General features: G+C 37.7%; 1 protein-coding gene and 1 long non-coding RNA gene across 3 annotated transcripts in view; one reads left to right on the top strand and one right to left on the bottom strand.

Moving 5' to 3' along the window:
- The window catches only part of LOC128655439 (uncharacterized), a 60,378-nt gene extending 55,018 nt beyond the window's left edge, over positions 1 to 5,360 (bottom strand). The window contains exon 1 of the long non-coding RNA XR_008401797.1: positions 5,229 to 5,360. This is a non-coding gene — a long non-coding RNA (uncharacterized LOC128655439). The remainder of the gene's footprint in view (positions 1 to 5,228) is intronic.
- A 218-nt stretch (positions 5,361 to 5,578) lies between these two features.
- The window catches only part of ERICH1 (glutamate rich 1), a 245,819-nt gene continuing 231,359 nt past the window's right edge, over positions 5,579 to 20,038 (top strand). Inside the window, exons 1-2 of one of the 2 annotated variants that reach the window (XM_053710357.1) lie at positions 5,579 to 5,615; positions 5,781 to 5,844. In XM_053710357.1, the coding sequence (XP_053566332.1) occupies positions 5,823 to 5,844 (22 nt within the window). In that variant the 5' untranslated portion in view covers positions 5,579 to 5,615; positions 5,781 to 5,822. Of the gene's footprint in view, positions 5,616 to 5,646; positions 5,845 to 20,038 lie in introns of those variants that run through there. The other variant, XM_053710358.1, reaches the window with a different exon arrangement.

Below are 20,038 nucleotides of genomic sequence, written 5' to 3'. Positions count from 1 at the left end.
ACAACGTCGCCGCTACTATAATAAAATTATTAACCCCCTAAACCTAAGTTTAAATAAATCTAAATAAAATTACTATAATTAAATTATTCCTATTTAAAACTAAATACTTACCTATAAAATAAAACATAAGATAGCTACAATATAACTTATAGTTACATTGTAGCTATTTTACGATTTATATTTATTTTACAGGCAACTTTGTATTTATTTTAACTTGGTAAAATAGCTATTAAATAGTTAATAACTATTTAATAGCTACCTAGTTAAAATAATTACAAAATTACCTGTAAAATAATTCCTAACCTAAGTTACAAATACACCTAACACTACACTATCAATAAATTAATAAAATAAATTAACAATTACAAATCCCCCCTTAAAAAAAACTAAGACTAACCTCCTGAAGATCACCCTACCTTGAGCCGTGTTCACCCAGCCGGGCCGAATTCTTCATCAAATCCAGGCAATGTGGTCTTCCATCCGGCAGAAGTCTTCATCCAAGCGCGGCAGAAGAGGTCCTCCATCCGGCAGAAGTCTTCATCCAAAGCAGGGCAGAAGAGGTCCTCCATCCGGCAGAAGTCTTCATCCAAGCGGGGCAGAAGAGGTCCTCCATCCGGCAGAAGTCTTCATCCATCCTCCATCTTCTAGATCTCCGATGCGGAACATCCTTCTCGGCCGACGGACTAACGACGAATGAAGATTCCTTTAAATGACGTCATCCAAGATGGCGTCCCTCGAATTCTGATTGGCTGATAGGATTCTATCAGCCAATCGGAATTAAGGTAGGAAAAATCTGATTGGTTGATTTAATCAGCCAATCGGATTGAAGTTTAATCCGATTGGATCAGCCAATAGAATTGACCTCACATTCTATTGGCTGATCCAATCAGATTGAACTTCAATCCGATTAAATCAACCAATCGGATTTTTCCTACCTTAATTCCGATTGGCTGATAGAATCCTATCAGCCAATCGGAATTCGAGGGATGCCATCTTGGATGACGTCATTTAAAGGAACCTTCATTCATCGTTAGTTCGTCATCCGAGGAGGATGTTCTGCGTCGGAGGTCTTGAAGATGGAACCGCGGATGGTTGAAGACTTCTGCCGGATGGAGGACCTCTTCTGCCCCGCTTGGATGAAGACTTCTGCCGGATGGAGGACCTCTTCTGCCCCGCTTGGATGAAGACTTCTGCTGGATGGAAGATCTCTTCTGCCCCGCTTGGATGAAGACTTCTGCTGGATGGAGGACCACATCGCCCGGATTGGATGAAGAATTCGGCCCGGCTGGGTGAACATGGCTAAAGGTAGGGTGATCTTTAGGGGGTTAGTGTTAGTTTTTTTTTATGGGGGGATCGGGTGGGTTTTAGAGTAGGGGTGTGTGGGTGGTGGGTTTTAATGTTGGGGGATCTTGTATTTTTTTTACAGGTAAAAGAGCTGATTACTTTGGGGCAATGACCCACAAAAAGCCCTTTTAAGGGAAGGTAAAAGAGCTGATTACTTTTGTAATTTAGTATAGGGTAGGGAATTTTATTATTTTGGGGGGGCTTTTTTATTTTATTAGGGGGATTAGATTAGGTGTAATTATATTAAAATTCTTGTAATATTTTTTTTTTTTGTAATTTTGTGCTTTTTTTGTACTATAGTTTATTTAATTGTATTTTAGTTTAGATAATTGTAGTTAATTTATTTAATTAATTTATTGATAGTGTAGTGTTAGGTGTATTTGTAACTTAGGTTACGCTTTATTTTACAGGTAATTTTGTAATTATTTTAACTAGGTACCTATTAAATAGTTATTAACTATTTAATAGCTATTCTACCTAGTTAAAATAAATACAAAGTTGCCTGTAAAATAAATATAAATCCTAAAATAGCTACAATGTAACTATTAGTTATATTGTAGCTATATTAGGGTTTATGTTATAGGTAAGTATTTAGTTTTAAATAGGATTAATTTATTTAATTATAGTAATTTTATTTTGTTTTACTTAAATTATATTTAAGTTAGGGGGGTGTTAGGGTTAGGTTTAGGGGTTAATAACTTTATTATAGTAGCGGCGACGTTGGGGACGGGAGATTAGGGGTTAATAATTGTAGGTAGGTGGCAGCGACGTTGGGGGGGGGCAGATTAGGGGTTAATAAAATGTATTATAGTGTTTGCGAGGCGGGATTGCAGCGGTTTAGGGGTTAATACATTTATTATAGTGGCGGCGATATCCGGTCGGCAGATTAGGGGTTAAATAATTCTATTATAGTGTTTGTGATGTGGGAGGCCTCGGTTTAGGGGTTCATAAGTAGTTTATGGGTGTTAGTGTACTTTGTAGCACTGTAGTTAAGAGCTTTATGTTCCGGCGTTAGCCCATAAAACTCTTAACTACTGACTTTTTTTATGCGGTAGGAGTCTTGGATGTAGAGGCTGTACCGCTCACTTTCTCCAAGACTTGTAATACCAGCGTTAGCCAAATCCCATTAAAAAGATAGGATACGCAATTGACGTAAGGGGATTTGCGGTAGCCAAAAATTTGCGGAAGAAAAGTGAGCGGTACACCTGTACCTGCTATACTCGTAATACCAGCGGGCGTTAACGCTGCTTTTTAAAGCTAACGCAGAACTCGTAATCTAGGCGTAACTTTGGGAACACTACACTTTCACACCTATTGTTTATTTGCAATCGTGAAAATACAAACATTTGCAGAGTCACAGATACCGGTTACTGGATAAAACTTAACTAATGGTGATGGACTACATGCAAGTAAGGTAGTCCTAATGAAAAACATGCAATTCAAAGATTGAAGCAGCCATTAAGAGCTTAAAAAATTAGTAACACTGGACCAGAAATAGAGAGCCAGACATACCAGTAATTCTTAGCAGATGTAACCTTTCTAGAAAATAGGTAACCTGAAGGTGTCATTACACATTTTACTATCTATTTAGCTTTCTCAGGGGATTACGTCAGACAGAGTACTTTAATTTAAGCCTACAAATCTACTTGTTATTTTTCTCTTTAAGTTATATATCATATAGGGTGTGCAATATTCTTGGCTCCTAAACTTATAGCAAATATGTTGAACCCTAACTGAAACATTCAATCACTCTTTACCCCTTGATTGCCGAACACCTACCAGCAATCAAAGTGTTAAGTCACCAATAACCACTTCAAAACAGTTGATTTTCAGTAACACAAATGCATCAACAATTTAACCCCTGTCCCCTAACTAGGTGCTGCAGAAAACCTATCACTGTCATGGGGGGGGGGGTGAATGAGGGTGGAAAGGAAGAAGTACAAGGATGCATGGAGTCTAACTGTAACTCCTTTCTTTTTTTAAGTCCTGATAGAGCTGAAACGAATTTGCTGGGTACCAGGACTCAGGTGTTTAGGTGCTTTGGAGAAGAAAGGAAAGAATGTAGTACACATGTATATAGTTTGTAAAAAGTAGAACTACACACAGAGATAAAGCAAATCAGTATGCAAAGCAAACCGTGAATAAAATAGCTCAGCTTGCAAAAAGCAATTAAAAATAATCGTTTAATAGAATAAACATTAGGAAACCTATAACTACACCAGCAACGTGTATGTGAAAATGTCACAACTCAGTTACATTCACAAATATAGGCACAGTAGTAAAAAGTATCCATACTGTTGTGAGGCAATTTAATAAGATGTTAGTATGTGCTTCATAGGCACACATCAAAATTTGAGCTGAAGCCAATATTCTTAAAGCTAAAATAAATGGAGACCTTAATTTAGGACTGAAAAAAAAAAGAAAGAACGCCCTAGTCCTAGTGCATTGCATGACAAATGTAAAATCTAGGCTCCCTTACGACTAGCTTCAATCCCTTTTCTAGAGACCACTTTATTGCGAACGAAGCAGGCAATGAAAAGGTTAAAATTGAACTTCTGGAGAACCACGTAGTAATTGTTTGATTAATGACCCCCCACCACCCTCGTATGAGCTAATAAGGTGTAAAAAAACGCGATGGGGTAGATTGCATTTAAGTTAAATGTGTAGTACTGCTTCTGCTCACATCCCACTACATTTAGATCTGGAAGAATTCCACCTCCTCACACTAAACTTGTAATATCTCTCTAATCCTTCCGCTAAAGGCACCTGCTAAGTGGGGGTGGAAAGAAGTTTTTTTAGACTGAATGATCAAAGATTAAACTCAGCTGCTTCTTGTGAAAGTGTCTCACTCAGGATTCGTGCTACACGTTCATTAGATTTCTGTTGAGGCTGAGCAGCTGTACGTCCCGGGGCATTACACGCTCCTGGTAAGCCGCATGTTCAGCACCACGGACAGCTACACGGTTCCAACATCTATTTTATTCCGCAAGACCACTCTGATGGAATCAATAACAACCCAGTAATTGCAAGGCTATTTTGATATAAAACAAATTCGAAATGTGCAACATTGTTCTATAATTCTTAGGTTGCTTATAGTCATGAAAAAGTATGCCTTTACAAAAGAAAGGGAGGAAAAACAGAGCAGTAACAGTTCATCCAAATACTCATAACAGCAACAAACAAGCATTAACCATTTTGTTTTGGGACAGCAGCTGGCAGTGGATTAAATGTTGGTGTTCATACCACACTGGTACAAATACAACAATAAATGACATAACTAGGTTATGCTTTATTACATTGGAAAATCGGTGCATACAATAATGTACACAATGATGTTGACCTATTTGGCTTATTCCCATATTGTAATATTTATATTACATTGTAATTGTATATTTCAGACTTGGAGAAAATGGTAGTTATTACTAATAGCTTATCTTGCTTTTTACAAGACTAACTCGCATTGAAAGCTTAAAAAATTCACTGGAATCATCTTCCCCACAATAATTATATAAAAATAGTAAAATCCATGTCACTATTCTTCATATATGTTTAATTTGAAAATACATAACCAGTTTTCTAAATTTGTTTCAAATTACTGAGGCTCATATTTTCAATAACCATAAATGCCTTCATTTAAATATATCACAGGTACTGTGCAATTTGCACAAGTCTTAAAACCATTCTTTGAGCAATTAAATAAGACCTATTAATAATTTATATAAATATTTCGCGTATGTTTTAAGCTTATCCCGAAAGCTAAAACCAACAAAATAGATGTTTTGACTATTTTTATGACACTAATCTGAAAAGTTACATTTTAAGAAATTGCTTCCATGTGTAACAAAATATATCAAACATGTTACAAAATGTAATGTCTATCTTACCTTCCTCAAGGATGACATTCTAATGCATTATTAATATTTCAGGTCCAGAAAATGCCACAAGGTAGAGTTAGCGTTTAAGTTCAGAATAGTTTAGTTTTCTGGATGTAAGCAGCGGTAATATCAACCTTGCAATTCACACGTGTATACATGTTAGCGCATTCTGCCAAGTGAGTATTTCACATTCCTCAAACAGTTGCCGCTGGCTGCTGTCACAAATCCCTGTGCTTAAGCGCTCTCACTAAGCGCTACACAGATTTTTCACAAACTAAGCATGCGTAGTAGGCTGTTACAATGCGCATGCGTATTGTGGACCTTGTCCATTCCGGGGCGCCATTAGAGAGAGGTCAAACTTTCTCTCTAGCAAACGGCGATTGCTGAAAAAGGCAGGTTAGTGGGTGTCACTTTAGGATATGATTGACAGGAGAATGGCTGATTCCAACAGTTTGTCCGGAAAAGGCTTGTTAACATTGGTTGGCTAAAAAAGCTGCGGGTGGGGCTTATGAGGGTGAATGATTATTACTGTTTTGTTTATATTTTTTCAACAATTTTCAGAATATTTTTGTGGACTGTACTAGTTTCAGCGCGCTGGATGAAATGTCTTCGTCAAGGAGAGAAGGTAAATCCGTTTTAGTGTTCAGGGCCCTCGTGCAGTTATATTAAAATCTCCCACGTTCATCACAATGGTAAATATGGGTTGAAGGAGTGTGTTACAGACTTATAAGTTGTGTTTCTATATAACCCCATTCCATTTGATTGTGTATTGCTGATGACTTTCTTGTTTATTGAACTGGCATGCCTGTGCTGCCTATAGAATCAGATAATTACATCTTGGCAAGTCTGCAGATTTCCCGCATCAACCAAGTGCCAGCAGTAACTGTGCTGCAAATGCAGTGGTTGTTTGTACTTGAAAGACTGAGAACATAGTACTGCTGTTTCATAGTGCGATTCAAGAGAGGGCTGTCCATAGTAGAACCTGACAATATGGTTGTGATGGAAACCATCTATACTTATGTTATATAGATACATACCTCACCACTGTATAGAAACATAATAAACTTACGGAATGTTAAATTATCATATATACAATGAGTCCAGGTGTTGTACTTAGCTTGAGAAGTGCAAATTGTCCCACCAGGTCTACGAGCAAAAGCAAGTAACCAAGCAGTTGTTAGTAAAGCAGGACAATTGTAAGCTACTCCTCTCTCAAATCAGTAGCACCTCAGGTTTTACTGGGATACTGAACCCACATTTTTTCTTTCATGATTCAGATAGAGCATGCAATTGAGCAGCTTTCTAATTTACTCCTATTATCAAATTTTCTTCATTCTCTTGGAATCTTTATTTGAAAAAGCAGGATTGTAAAGCTTACAAGCTGGCCCATCTTTAGTTCAGCACCTGGGTAGAGCTTGCTAATTGGTGAATAAAATGAAACCACCAATTGGCAAGCGCTACTCAGGGTGCTGAGCCAAAAATGGGCCGACTTGTAAGCTTACTCTCTGAATCATGAAATAAAAAATTTGGGTTTAGTATCCATGCAAAGTAGTAATGGAGCTACTCTACAGAGCCCCCCCCCCCATGGAGGTAACCAGTAATAAGTAATATACATGCTTCTCTTTATAGTCATTTTCAGGGTTTATATATATATAAATATGTGTGTCTGGAAGTGAGCAAACTGTGCTGTGAAATGATTTGAGTTTCTATACTCCGATGAGTACACTGCTCTGTATAAATATAATGTGTGTACACTATGATGAATATGCTGTGCAGTATGACAGAATATCTATACACTAATAGTGAACATACGGCACGGTATAATGAGGAGTATCTATACACAGATAATGACCACATAGGCATACACCTATGTATCGACTGACTGCTACGGGGCCCCCTCCAGTACTTGGTCCCTGGTGTCACTGCATCTGCTGCTCCAATAATAGTTCTGTTCCTCTGCAAGCCAAGAAAAGTTTAGCAATTAAAGTGAATGTAAATTTTTATGATAAAGTGCCCATTTTTTAAAAATTCGATTATAAACAAGGGCACTTTAATTCATCAAAATTTACATTTCACTCGTGTTGTGAAAATACTTACCTTTTAGTCTTGACAGCCGCTGCATCACTTCCTCCGTCTGTCGCAAAGCCTCTTCCTGGGTCTAAAATGAGGAATCCGGCTTCCTCCATTCACGGGGTTGAATCAGACACTGATTTCCCCGGGGGGGAAGCCGTTATTAGAGGATGACGATCCTTCATTTCTGACGTAGGAAGAGGCTTGTGACGACCGGGGGAAGATGGAGCGGCTGTCAAGATTAAAAGGTATTTTCACAACAAGAGTAAAATGTAAATTTGGATGAATTAACCTTTTAACGCCGTTATGCCGTTCTATTCCGTCATATTTACACTGGGCTTTAAAGCCGTTATGACGGAATAGAACGTCATATCAAACGGCTGTCCTGAAGCCTTCTGCGCTTCAAGGACTTGATCGCGGTCTGGAGGGCTTTCCTAGGGTTGTAGGGACGCCCCCCAGATGCGATCCAATAATTGAAATCTCGCGATCGTATGCACGATCGCGTAGTTTCAATTTGTCTACATCGGAACAGGTGTTCCGATGTAGACACTTTAACCCTGTCACAAAAGGGTTAAAGTGCCCCTGTTTTTAATCAAATTTTTAAAAACCGGACACTTAATTATAAAAATTTAAGAATCAATGGGGAGAGCCGGCTGAGAAAAAGTCTAACACCTGCAAAAAAGCAGCGTAAAACTCAGTAACACAGCCCCATTGATTCCTAAGGGGAAACTAAAGTTATGTTTACACCTAACACCCTAACATAAATCCTGAGTTTAAACACCCCTAATCTTACTCTTATTAACCCCTAATCTGCCGCCCCGACATCGCCAACACCTACAATATTCTTATTAACCCCTAATCTGCCGCTCCGGGCACCGCCACCACTTACATTATACTTATTAACCCGTAATCTGCTGCCCCCAACATCGCCGACACCTACATTTTATTTATTAACCCCTAATCTCCCTCCCCCAATGTCGCCGCAACCTAACTACACTTATTAACCCCTAATCTGTCGCCCCCATTATAATAAACATATTAACCCCTAAACCGCCGTTAAATATTATTAACCCCTAATCTGCTGTCCCTAACATCGCCGCCACCACCTACATTTATTAACCCCTAATCTGCCGCCCCCAACGTCGCCGCCACTATACTAAATATATTAACCCCTAAACCTAAGTCTAACTCTAACACCCCCTAACTTAAATATAATTACAATAAATCTAAATAAAAATTAATATTATTACCTAAATAATTCCTATTTAAAACTAAATACCTATAAAATAAACCCTAAGCTAGCTACAATATAACTAATAGTTACATTGTAGCTAGCTTAGGGTTTATTTTTATTTTACAGGCAAGTTTGTATTTATTTTAACTAGGTAGAATAGTTACTTAATAGTTATTAACTATTTAATAACTACCTAGCTAAAATAAATACAAAAGTACCTGTAAAATAAAACCTAACCTAAGTTACACTAACACTACACTACAATTAAATAACTTACCTAAATTAAATAAATTGTATACAATTAGCTAAAGTACAAAAAACCCTCCCCACTAAATTACAGAAAATAATAAACAAATTACAAGATATTTAAACTAAATACACCTAATCTAATAGCCCTATCAAAATAAAAAAAAGCCCCCCCCCCAAAAAAAAAAACCTAGCCTAAACTATCAATAGCCTTTAAAAGGGCCTTTTGCGGAGCATTGCCCCAAAGTAATCAGCTGTTTTACTTGTAAAAAAAAATAAAATACAAACATCCATCCTCAAGGAAGCGGCAGAAGTCTTCATCAAATCGGGCCGAAGTCCTCAACGAAGCTGGGAGAAGTCTTCATCCAAGCCGGGCGAAGTGGTCCTCCAGACGGGCAGAAGTCTTCATCCAGATGGCATCTTCTATCTTCATCCATCCGACGCAGAGCGAGTCCATCTTCAAGACATCCGACGCGGAGCATCCTCCTCATCCGGAGTCTTCTTACTGAATAAAGGTACCTTTACGTGACAAGTGAAATCCAAGATGGCGTCCCTTAGATTCCGATTGGCTGATAGAATTCTTTCAGCCAATCGGAATTACGGTAGAAAAAATCCTATTGGCTGATGCAATTAGCCAATAGGATTGAGCTTGCATTCTATTGGCTGTTCCAATCAGCCAATAGAATGCAAGCTCAATCCTATTGGCTGATTGCATCAGCCAATAGAATTTTTCCTACCTTAATTCCGATTGGCTGATAGAATTCTATCAGCCAATCGGAATTGAAGGGACGCCATCTTGGATGACGTCACGTAAAGGAACCGTCATTCAGTAAGAAGACTCCGGATAAAGAGGATGCTCCGCGTCAGATGTCTTGAAGATGGAGCCGCTCCATGTCAGATGGATGAAGATAGAAGATGCCGTCTGGATGAAGACTTCTGCCCGTCTGGAGGACCACTTTGCCCGGCTTGGATTAAGACTTCTCCCGGCTTCGTTGAGGACTTCGGCCCGGTTGGATGAAGACTTCTGCTGCTTCCTTGAGGATGGATGTCCGATCTTCAGGGGGTTAGTGTTTTTTTTTAAGGGTGTATTGGGTGGGTTTTATTTTTAGCTTAGGGCTTTGGGCCACAAAAGAGCTAACTTCCCTTTTAAGGGCAATGCCCATCCAAATGCCCTTTTCAGGGCAATGGGGAGCTTAGGTTTTTTAGTTAGCTTTTTATTTGGGGGGTTTGTTGTGTGGGTGGTGGGTTTTACTGTTGGGGGGTGTTTTTTTTTACAGGTAAAAGAGCTGATTACTTTGGGGCAATGCCCCGCAAAAGGCCCTTTTAAGGGTTATTGATAGTTTAGTTTAGGCTAGTTTTTTTTTTATTTTGGGGGGGTGGGCTTTTTTTTATTTTGATAGGGCTATTAGATTAGGTTTAATTAGTTTAAAGATCTGTAATTTGTTTTTCATTTTCTGTAATTTAGTGTTTTTTTATTTTAGCTAATTGCATTTAATTTAGTTAATTCATTTAATTGTAGTGTAGTGATAGTGTAACTTATGTTAGGTTTTATTTTACAGGTACTGTACTTTTGTATTTATTTTAGCTAGGTAGTTATTAAATTGTTAATAACTATTTAATAAACTATTCTACCTAGTTAAAATAAATACAAACTTGCCTGAAAAATAAAAATAAACCCTAAGCTAGATACAATGTAACTATTAGTTATATTGTATCTAGTTTAGGGTTTATTTTATAGGTAAGTATTTAGTTTTAAATAGGAATTATGTAGTTAATGATAGTAATTTTATTTAGATTTATTTAAGTTAGGGGGTGTTAGGGTTAGACTTAGGTTTAGGGGTTAATACATTTAGAATAGTGGCAGTGACGTTGGGGGGGCAGATTAGGGGTTAATAAGTGTAGGTAGGTTGCGGCGACATTGGGGGCGGTAGATTAGGTGTTAATAAAAATAATGTAGGTGTCGGCGATTTTGGGTGCAGCAGATTAGGGGTTAATAAGTATTATGTAGGTGGCGGCGATGTTAGGGGCGGCAGATTAGGGGTTAATAATATTTAACTCGTGTTTGCGAGGCGGGAGTGCGGCGGTTTAGGGGTTAATATGTTTATTATAGTGGCGGCGATGTCCAGAGCGGCAGATTAGGGGTTAAACATTTTATTTTAGTGTTTGTGATGCGGGAGGGCCTCGGTTTAGGGGTTAACAGGTAGTTTATGGGTGTTAGTGTATTTTTAGTACTTTAGTTATGAGTTTTATGCTACAGCGTTGTAGTGTAAAACTCATAACTACTGACTTTAAAATGCGTTAGGGATCTTGGAGGTAGAGGGTGTACCGCTCACTTTTTGGCCTCCCAGGACAGACTCGTAATATCAGCGCTATGGAAGTCCCATAGAAAAAAAGACTTTACAAAGTTTACTTAAGTCGTTTTGCGGTAAGGCCAAAGAAGTGTGCGGTGCCCCTAAACCTGCAATACCAGCGGTAGTGAAAAAGCAGCGATAGGACCTGTTAACACTGCTTTTTCAGCCTAACGCAAAACTCGTAATCTAGCCGTGTATTAGTTGTGTCTCTGTTGTTTAATATTCCTGCTGCTGATTCATACATAGGGGCCTATTTATGAAATGTCTGTCCGACATGATCCGATCAGCGGATTATATCCAACAGACATCGCAGAATGCGGAGAGCAATACGCTCTCTGCATTCAGCATTGCACCAGCAGCTCTTGTGAACTGCTGGTGCAACGCCGCCCCCTGCAGATTCGCGACCAATCGTCCGCTAGCAGGGGGTGTCAATCAACCCGATCGTATTCGTGTTGATTTCACGTGATATCTGTCCACCTCAGAGCAGGCGGACAGGTTATGGAGCAGCAGTCTTTAGACCGCTGCTTCATAACTGGTGTTTCTGGCGAGTCTGAAGGCTCTTGAGCTTGATAAATGGGCCCCATAGTGTAGGTGTATTGTATTTTATTTTGAATTTCTGCCCATGAGGGGGTGCCTGTTTTCCAATATTTACCTATACTGGTTTTAGTAACCGTACATATAATTCTAATAAAGGTTCCTAACTTGATGCCTAGCTCTGCAAATATATCACTCTACCTACTAGTATTATAGTTATTACTCTACAATCTTATGTCCTCTAAACGGCTAACATGCAGGACCCATATGCATATAAGCTATTTCTTAACACAACAGGATTATTAGAATTTTCCTGAGAGAGAGATACACCAACGTTGTATTATTTTTATAATTACATGCTGCAGACAGCAAACATTTACCATGCTATGGAGACTAAGATATTCCTTGACTGTGTTCTTTTTCATTAGGGCTTTGTTTGTATGCACAATCTCATCCTGTTAGATATGAAATATATGATAATTGTGTTATGTTACAACTGTTTGTTTTTAACATTTTATGTCCGCTCTTTGAGTAATGTATATTTTTTTCTCATAATAAGGGGGATCTTTAAACATACTACTGGATTTTGCACTTTGGTATCCAAATAGTACCTGTAATTTGCTCTTCACTGTTTTATATGACTCCTGCCGAGCTGTCTGCGGCCGGGACAGCAGAGCAGGCTTAGTCTGCTTGATCATAGAGATCATTTTTACATCTTCTGTATACCAGACATTTAAATTTACAGGTTATATGGCTATAGGTCTGGAATTTCTTATACTTTACCAGTGGGGTTTTTACTGGTTTGCTTAACCCCAATAACAACATAAACTTAATTTCTTACATAGTTGCCTCACACCAAGATTTATGTAGATAAAATATTTAGATCTGCTCATAACGCACAATCAGATGCACCTTCTTAGTGGCTTAATCACTTTAGTCAGTACATGCCCCCTGACTCCTATTATCCCTCTCCCACCACCACAGGATAGCTTTCTACCATTTCTCTTACTTGTAAACCATTTATAAACCTAGAGAGACTTCCTCTGGTGTTGCCTCTTAGTTTTATGGTACTTTATCTCATTGTGTTCCTACACATAATACCTGTCCATGTATTGTAACCTGAGAAACTGATCTCCCACTCACTAGATCACTCACTCTAATCAATGCTTCACTCTTCTGATACCCTATTGCACCCCCCCATAGAGCTTACTATGTAAGCATAGGAAAATGTATCTTATAGAACTTCCTTTTAGTTATAACATTTTAGACGAATACTTGAACATAAAGAACTTGCATTTGCTCCCCATATGTATTCTATGGCCACTAAGTGAGGCCCAAGAGAGACTTTAAACATTGCTTGCAGAGACCATTCATATTCTCTACTATATTGTAATACTTCTAGTATATATTTACTTCCTATAGTCCACACAATTAAATAATACTTAGTACTATATCCCCTAATTATCTGTACTCTTAATATTTGAGGTCCAGGAGTGGCTGTCAATTATTATAATAGGAAATAGTTTGAATCAAAGCTAAAAGAGGTTTTATATTGACTTTATTTGTTGGTTACTTTTAATTAGACATGTTTATCGGCAAGATTGTCCTATTTACATTGACTATACATGATGTGTTTTGCTGGCATTGTCTTTTATTAAGCTGCTCATATTCAAGAACACAATACCGCATACTTAACCCTAAATATGTACGATGGACACAGCTGACAATTACATTAATTTGCTCACTCAAATAAAATAGAATTCTTGTGACATCTTAAATTATGAAAATAAAGTAAGAGATAAAAAAAAGTGTTTTTTTCCTGAAAAGAAAACATGCAAAGAGAGGAGCCTTCCATATTAACCCCTCTAAACTCCAACATGGTTAAAGGACCACTCAATGCAGAAGAATTGCATAATTTAAAAGTGCATAATAAAAAGACAATTATTTGTCGGCCCCCTGTATCATGTGACAGACATCAGCCAATCACAGTCTAGTATTTGTATACCCTGTGAACTTGTGCACATGCTCAGTAGGATCATGTTCCCCAGAAAGTGTGAATATAAAAAGAATGTGCGTCTTAAAACTGCTGCTCTTTCTTAATCATAAAAGTTTATTTTGACTTGAGTGTCCCTTTAAAAATTATTTGAAATGGATAATTGACTTAAAAGGTGCTCTTATGTAAGACAGTGCTCGATTATCCTGGGCGCCTTCAAAATTGTGTTTGGCGCCTTCATTTTATTCCCCTTATCTGTCCCTATTGACCCTTTTCCCACCGCCACACTGCCCTTGGTCCTCTGCCAGCCATCTGATTAATTTAATTCCCATTGCAGCTGGCGGCTATCATTTTAATCTAATTAGTGCGGGAGGGGGGAGTGCTACTACGCATGCGCGCATCCTTCCTGTAGGCGTCAGTTCTAATTAAGTTAGAAAGCGCGCCTGAAGGGTTACTCTGCATGCGCAAGGCATGCATTCCGTTTATATGGAGGCAAGAGTGCAGGACCGCAAGGCGCAAGCAAGAAATGTGCCGTTGCAGAAGTGGATCGCACGGATGAAGAGGGTGAGTGAGTGTAATGTCCCTTTACCAACACTCTAATGCCCCAAGACCCCTATCTACTGTGTCTATAGATTTTACACTGACCAAAGATACTCAGTACAGTAGTGTTTGTGCAGTGACGTAAAACTGCCACACCATCAGCCATTAACCACTTGTGTGCCACTATTTAGCAGCTCAGGAATAAAGAGCTCACCAATGTTGTGAAGAAACAGCACCATTGTCACCTCATGACATATGTCATATGTCAGGCCTGTATGTACCAGCCTCACGAGCACAAAACACGTGTAAGTTAACCCTTGCTTGCATTGCAAAGTTTCTTTAAAGGGACACTGAACCCAAAAATTTTCTTTTGTAATTCAGAAAGAACATGCCATTTTAAGCAACTTTCTAATTTACTCCTATTATCAATTTTTCTTCGTTCTCTTGCTATCTTTATTTGAAAAAGAAGGCATCTAAGCTTGCTTTGGTTTCAGTACTCTGGACAGCACTTTTTTATTGGTGGATGAATTTATCCACCAATCAGCAAAGACAACCCAGGTTGTTCACAAAAAATGGGCCGGCATCTAAACTTACATTCTTACATTTCAAATAAAGATACCAAGAGAATGAAGAAAATTTGATAATAGGAGCAAATGAGAAAGTTGTTTAAAATTTCATGCTCAATCTGAATCACGAAAGAAAAATTTTGGTTACAGTGTCCCTTTAAAAAAAAAAAAAATCAACAAAAACCTTCACCATTCTGTGTTTCAAAAACAAAGGCCCAGATTACGAGTTTTGCGTTAAAGGCTATGCGGTGCTAATGAGCAGTTTTCACTCAACGCTCACTTACATGCAGCGCTGGTATTACGAGTTTTTACAAACCCGTCGTTAAGACAAGAAGTGAGCGTTGAGCAAAATTTTTCTCATTACCGCACTCCAATACCAGCACTGCTTAGGTCAGCGGTGAGCTGGTGTAACGTGCTCGTGCACGATTTCCCCATAGCGATCAGCAATCAACAAGCCGCACGCAACAGAAGAGGAAGTGACCGGCATCCAGCTGATCGAGTTCAGTGAGTTCCCGGGCAACTAGCGACCGAGTAACACAGGGCGAAAAGGAAAGAGCCCTGAATCCGATGGTACATTGTGCACTGGGTTTTGGAGTGTGAACGGATCAGCGCAAGGTCCCCTGAGAGTGAATGTGGTAAGTCAGCTGCTAGAATCGCACATTATAGTTTGTTTACCAAGTGTGGGTCTTTTGTTTTCTGAAATACAATTTATGTCTACACCTAACACCCTAACATGAACCCAGAGTCTTAACACCCCTAATCTTACACTTATTAACCCCTAATCTGCCGCCCCCGACATCGCCGACACCTACATTATACTTATTAACCCTAATCTGCTGCTCCGGACACCGCTTCCACCTACATTATACTTATTAACCCCTACTCTGCCGCCCCCAATGTTGCCGCCACCTACCTACACTTATTAACCCCTAATCTGCCGCCCCCAATGTCGCCACTATAATAAACATATTAACCCCTAAACCGCCGTACTCCCGCCTTGCAAACAGTTAAATATTAACCCCTAATCTGCCGTCCCTAACATCGCCGCCACCTTGCTACATTTATTAACCCCTAATCTGCTGCCCCCAACGTCGCCGCCACTATATTAAAGTTATTAACCCCTAAACCTAAGTCTAACCCTAAACCTAACACCCCTTAACTTAAATATAATTTAAATCGAAATTAATATTCCTATCATTAACTAAATTATTCCTATTTAAAACTAAGTACTTGCCTGTAAAATAAACCCTAAGCTAGCTACAATATAACTGATAGTTACATTGTATCTATCTTAGGGTTTATTTGTATTTTACAGGCAAGTTTGTATTTATTTTAACTAGGTAGAATAGTTATTAAATAGTTAACTATTTTTAATAACTACCTAGTTAAAATAAAGACAAATTTACCTGTAAAATAAAACCTAACCTAAGTTACACTAACACCTAACACTACACTATAATTAAATAAATTAACTAAATTAAATACAACTACCTAAATTAAATTAGCTAAAGTACAACCCCCCCTAAATTACAGAAAATAATAAACAAATTACAGATATTTAAACTAATTACACCTAATCTAATAACCCTATTAAAATAAAAAAGCCCCCCAAAATAAAAAAAACCCTAGCCTAAACTAAACTACCAATAGACCTTAAAAGGGCCTTTTGCGAGGCATTGCCCCAAAGTAATCATCTCTTTTACCTGTTAAGAAAAAATACAAACAACCCCCCCAACAGTAAAACCCACACAACCAACCCCCCAAATAAAATACCTAAAAAAACCTAAGCTCCCCATTGCCCTGAAAAGTGTATTTGGATGGGTATTACCCTTAAAAGGGCAGTTAGCTCTTTTTTGCAAGCCCAAACCCCTAATCTAAATCTAAAAAAATAAACCCACCCAATACACCCTAAAAAAAAACCTAACACTAACCCCCTGAAGAGTGACTTACCGGGAGACGTCTTCATCCAAGCCGGCGAAGTGGTCCTCCAGACGGGCAGAAGTCTTCATCCAAGCCGGGCAGAAGTCTTCATCCAGACGGCATCTTCTATCTTCATCCATCCGAAGCGGGTAAGTTGATCTTCAGGGGGTTAGTGTTAGGTTTTTTTAAGGGTGTATTGAGTGGGTATTATTTTTAGGTTAGGGACTTTGGGCGGCAAAAGAGCTAACTGCTCTTTTAAGGGCAATGCCCATCCAAATGCACTTTTCAGGGCAATGGGGAGCTTAGGTTTTTTTAGAAAGGTTTTTATTTGAGGGGTTGGTTGTGTGGATGGTGGGTTTAACTGTTGGGGGGGGGGGTTGTTTGTATTTATTTTTTTCAGGTAAAAGAGCTAATTACTTTGGGGCAATGCCCCGCAAAAGGCCCTTTTAAGGGATATTGGTAGTTTAGTTTAGGCTAGGTTTTTTTTATTTTTATTTTAATAGGGCTATTAGATTAGGTGTAATTAGTTTAAATTTCTGTAATTTGTTTATTATTTTCTGTAATTTTGTGTTTGTTTTTGTTTGTACTTGCTAATTTAATGCTAATTTAATTTAGGTAATTGTATGTAATTGATTTAATTGTATTTAATTTATTTAATTATAGTGTAGTGTTAGGTGTAATTGTAACTTAGGTTAGGTTTCATTTTACAGGTACTTTTGTATTTATTTTAGCTAGGTAGTTATTAAATAGTTAATAACTATTTAGTAACTATTCTACCTAGTTAAAATAAATACAAACTTGCCTGTAAAATAAAAATAAATCCTAAGCTAGCAACAATGTAACTATTAGTTATATTGTAGCTATCTTAGGGTTTATTTTACAGGTAAGTATTTAGTTTTAAATAGGAATAATTTAGTTAATGATAGGAATTTTTAGTTGGATTTCTTTTAATTATATTTAACTTAGGGGGTGTTAGGGTTAGACTTAGAATTAGGGGTTAATAACTTTAATATAGTGGTGGCGAAGTTGGGGGCGGCAGATTAGGGGTCAATAATATTTAACTAGTGTTTGCGAGGCGGGAGTGCGGCGGTTTAGGGGTCAATATATTTATTATAGTGGCGGCGATGTCCGGTTCGGCAGATTAGGGGTTAAAAAAAATTCTTTTAGTGTTTGCGATGTGGGAGGGTCTCGGTTTAGGGGTTAATAGGTAGTTTATGGATGTTAGTGTACTTTTTAGCACTTTAGTTAAGAGTTTTATGCTATGGCGTTGTAGTGTAAAACTCTTAACTACTGACTTTAAAATGCAGTACCAGTCTTGACAGGAGAGGGTGTACTGCTCACTTTTTGGCAGACTCGTAATACCGGCGCTATGCAAGTCCCATTGAAAAAAGAGGATACGCAATTTACGTAAGTGGATTTGCGGTATTTCCAAGTCTGGCCAAAAAAGTGAGCGGTACACCTGTACCTGCAAGACTCATAATACCAGTGGGCGTTAAAAAGCAGCGTTAGGACCGGCTAACACTGCTTTTTAAGCTCGTAATCTAGCTGAAAGTTTGCAATGTACTCTCATTATTTGATTTGTACTATTTTCCTTCAATTTTCCTTTTTTTTTTTTTCTGCTGCCCTAAAAATGGTAGAATCCGTTGGCAGATATAAATGAGCACCTGCAGTGATCCATCAGTCACTGTGTGGAATGTTGAATTCCATGATTTCTAGGGAAGCAAACAATTGGAGGAAAATTGAACAAATCAAATAATGAAAATACATTGCAAAGTTTGTTTGTTTTTTTTAAAAAAAAATCACCATTGTGTTTTTTTAAAAACAAACTTACTTTGCAATGTACTTTCATTATTTAATTTAATTTCCTCCAATTTTTCTTTTCTTTTTCCCACTGCCCCAGAAATGCTGGAATGCATTGGCAGATATACATGAGCTCCTGCAGTGACGCAGCAATCACTGTGTAGAATGTTGCATTCCATAATTTCTAGGGCAGTGAAAAAACACAGGAAAATGAAAGGAACATAATGCAAATCAAATCCTGAAAATACAATGCAAATTTGTTTGAAAAAACAAACAAACTGCAATTTATTTTCATTATTTGATTTGCACTATATTACCCATTTTTTACTGCCCTAGAAATGATGGAATGCAACATTCTACACAGTGACTGCTGGATTACTGCAGGTGTTCATGTACATCTGCCAATGCATTCCAGCATTTCTGGGACGGTGAAAAAACAAAGATAAAATTGGAGGAAAATAGGGCAAATCAAATGATAAAAAAAACACATATTTGTATGTATATGTATATGTGTGCGTATGTGTATGTGTGTGTGTATATATATATATGACTGGGCAGTTAACTTAGAGGGGTATACATTATTTAGGAGGGACAGGAATAATAAAAGGGGTGGAGGAATCTGCATGTATATTAAACCTAACCTTAAACCTACAATAAGGGAAGATATTTATGATACAAGTGACAATGTAGAGACCTTGTGGGTTGAAATAAAGAGTGGGGGGAAAAATCCTAAAAAAATATTACTAGGAACATGCTACAAGCCTCCCAACATTAGTGACCCGGAGGAAACTCAACTACTTATCCAAATAGGTAAGGCTGCTAATTACAGTTCTGTAATTATGGGAGATTTTAACTACCCTGATATAAACTGGGCCAATGAAACTAGTAATTCAGCTAAGGGGGATAGATTTTTAAATGTTCTCAGGGATAACTTCTTGTCACAATTAATAGAGGAGCCAACTAGGAGTAAAGCTATATTGGATTTAGTGCTATCAAACAATACTGATATAATATCAAACATAGAAGTTAAAGAACATTTGGGTAACAGTGATCATAACATGGTCACATTTGAAATCTATTTTCAAATGCAGTGTTTTAAAGGCTTAACTAAGACTTTTAATTTCAAGAAAGCAAAATTCAACGATTTAAGGAAATCATTAAATAATATAAATTGGGACAATGTATTTTCTAATAAAAATACAGAGAATAAATGGATAATATTTAAAAATGTGTTAAATAAATATACATATCAACACATACCATATGGTTATAAAAGTAAAAATAAAAAAACAAAGCCGTTATGGCTAAATAAGAGAAATTAGGAAAAAACGTAGGGCATTTAAATTATTAAAAGAAAATAGTACAGACTCAGCATACAATATTTATAAGGAATGTAACAAAGCATGCAAAAAAGCAATCAAATTAGCCAAAATTGAAAATGAAAAATTAATTGCTAAGGATTCTAAGTCTAACCCTAAAAGGTTCTTTAAGTACATAAATAGTAGAGCTGCTACAACTAATCGGCATAATCGATAATAATCGATTATGAAAATAGTTGTCAACAA

This window comes from Bombina bombina, chromosome 4 (assembly GCF_027579735.1).
Source record: "Bombina bombina isolate aBomBom1 chromosome 4, aBomBom1.pri, whole genome shotgun sequence".
In the NCBI taxonomy this organism is placed as follows: domain Eukaryota; kingdom Metazoa; phylum Chordata; class Amphibia; order Anura; family Bombinatoridae; genus Bombina; species Bombina bombina.
Note: the sequence above shows the minus strand (reverse complement) of the source record. Positions and strands in the feature narration are given on the sequence as shown.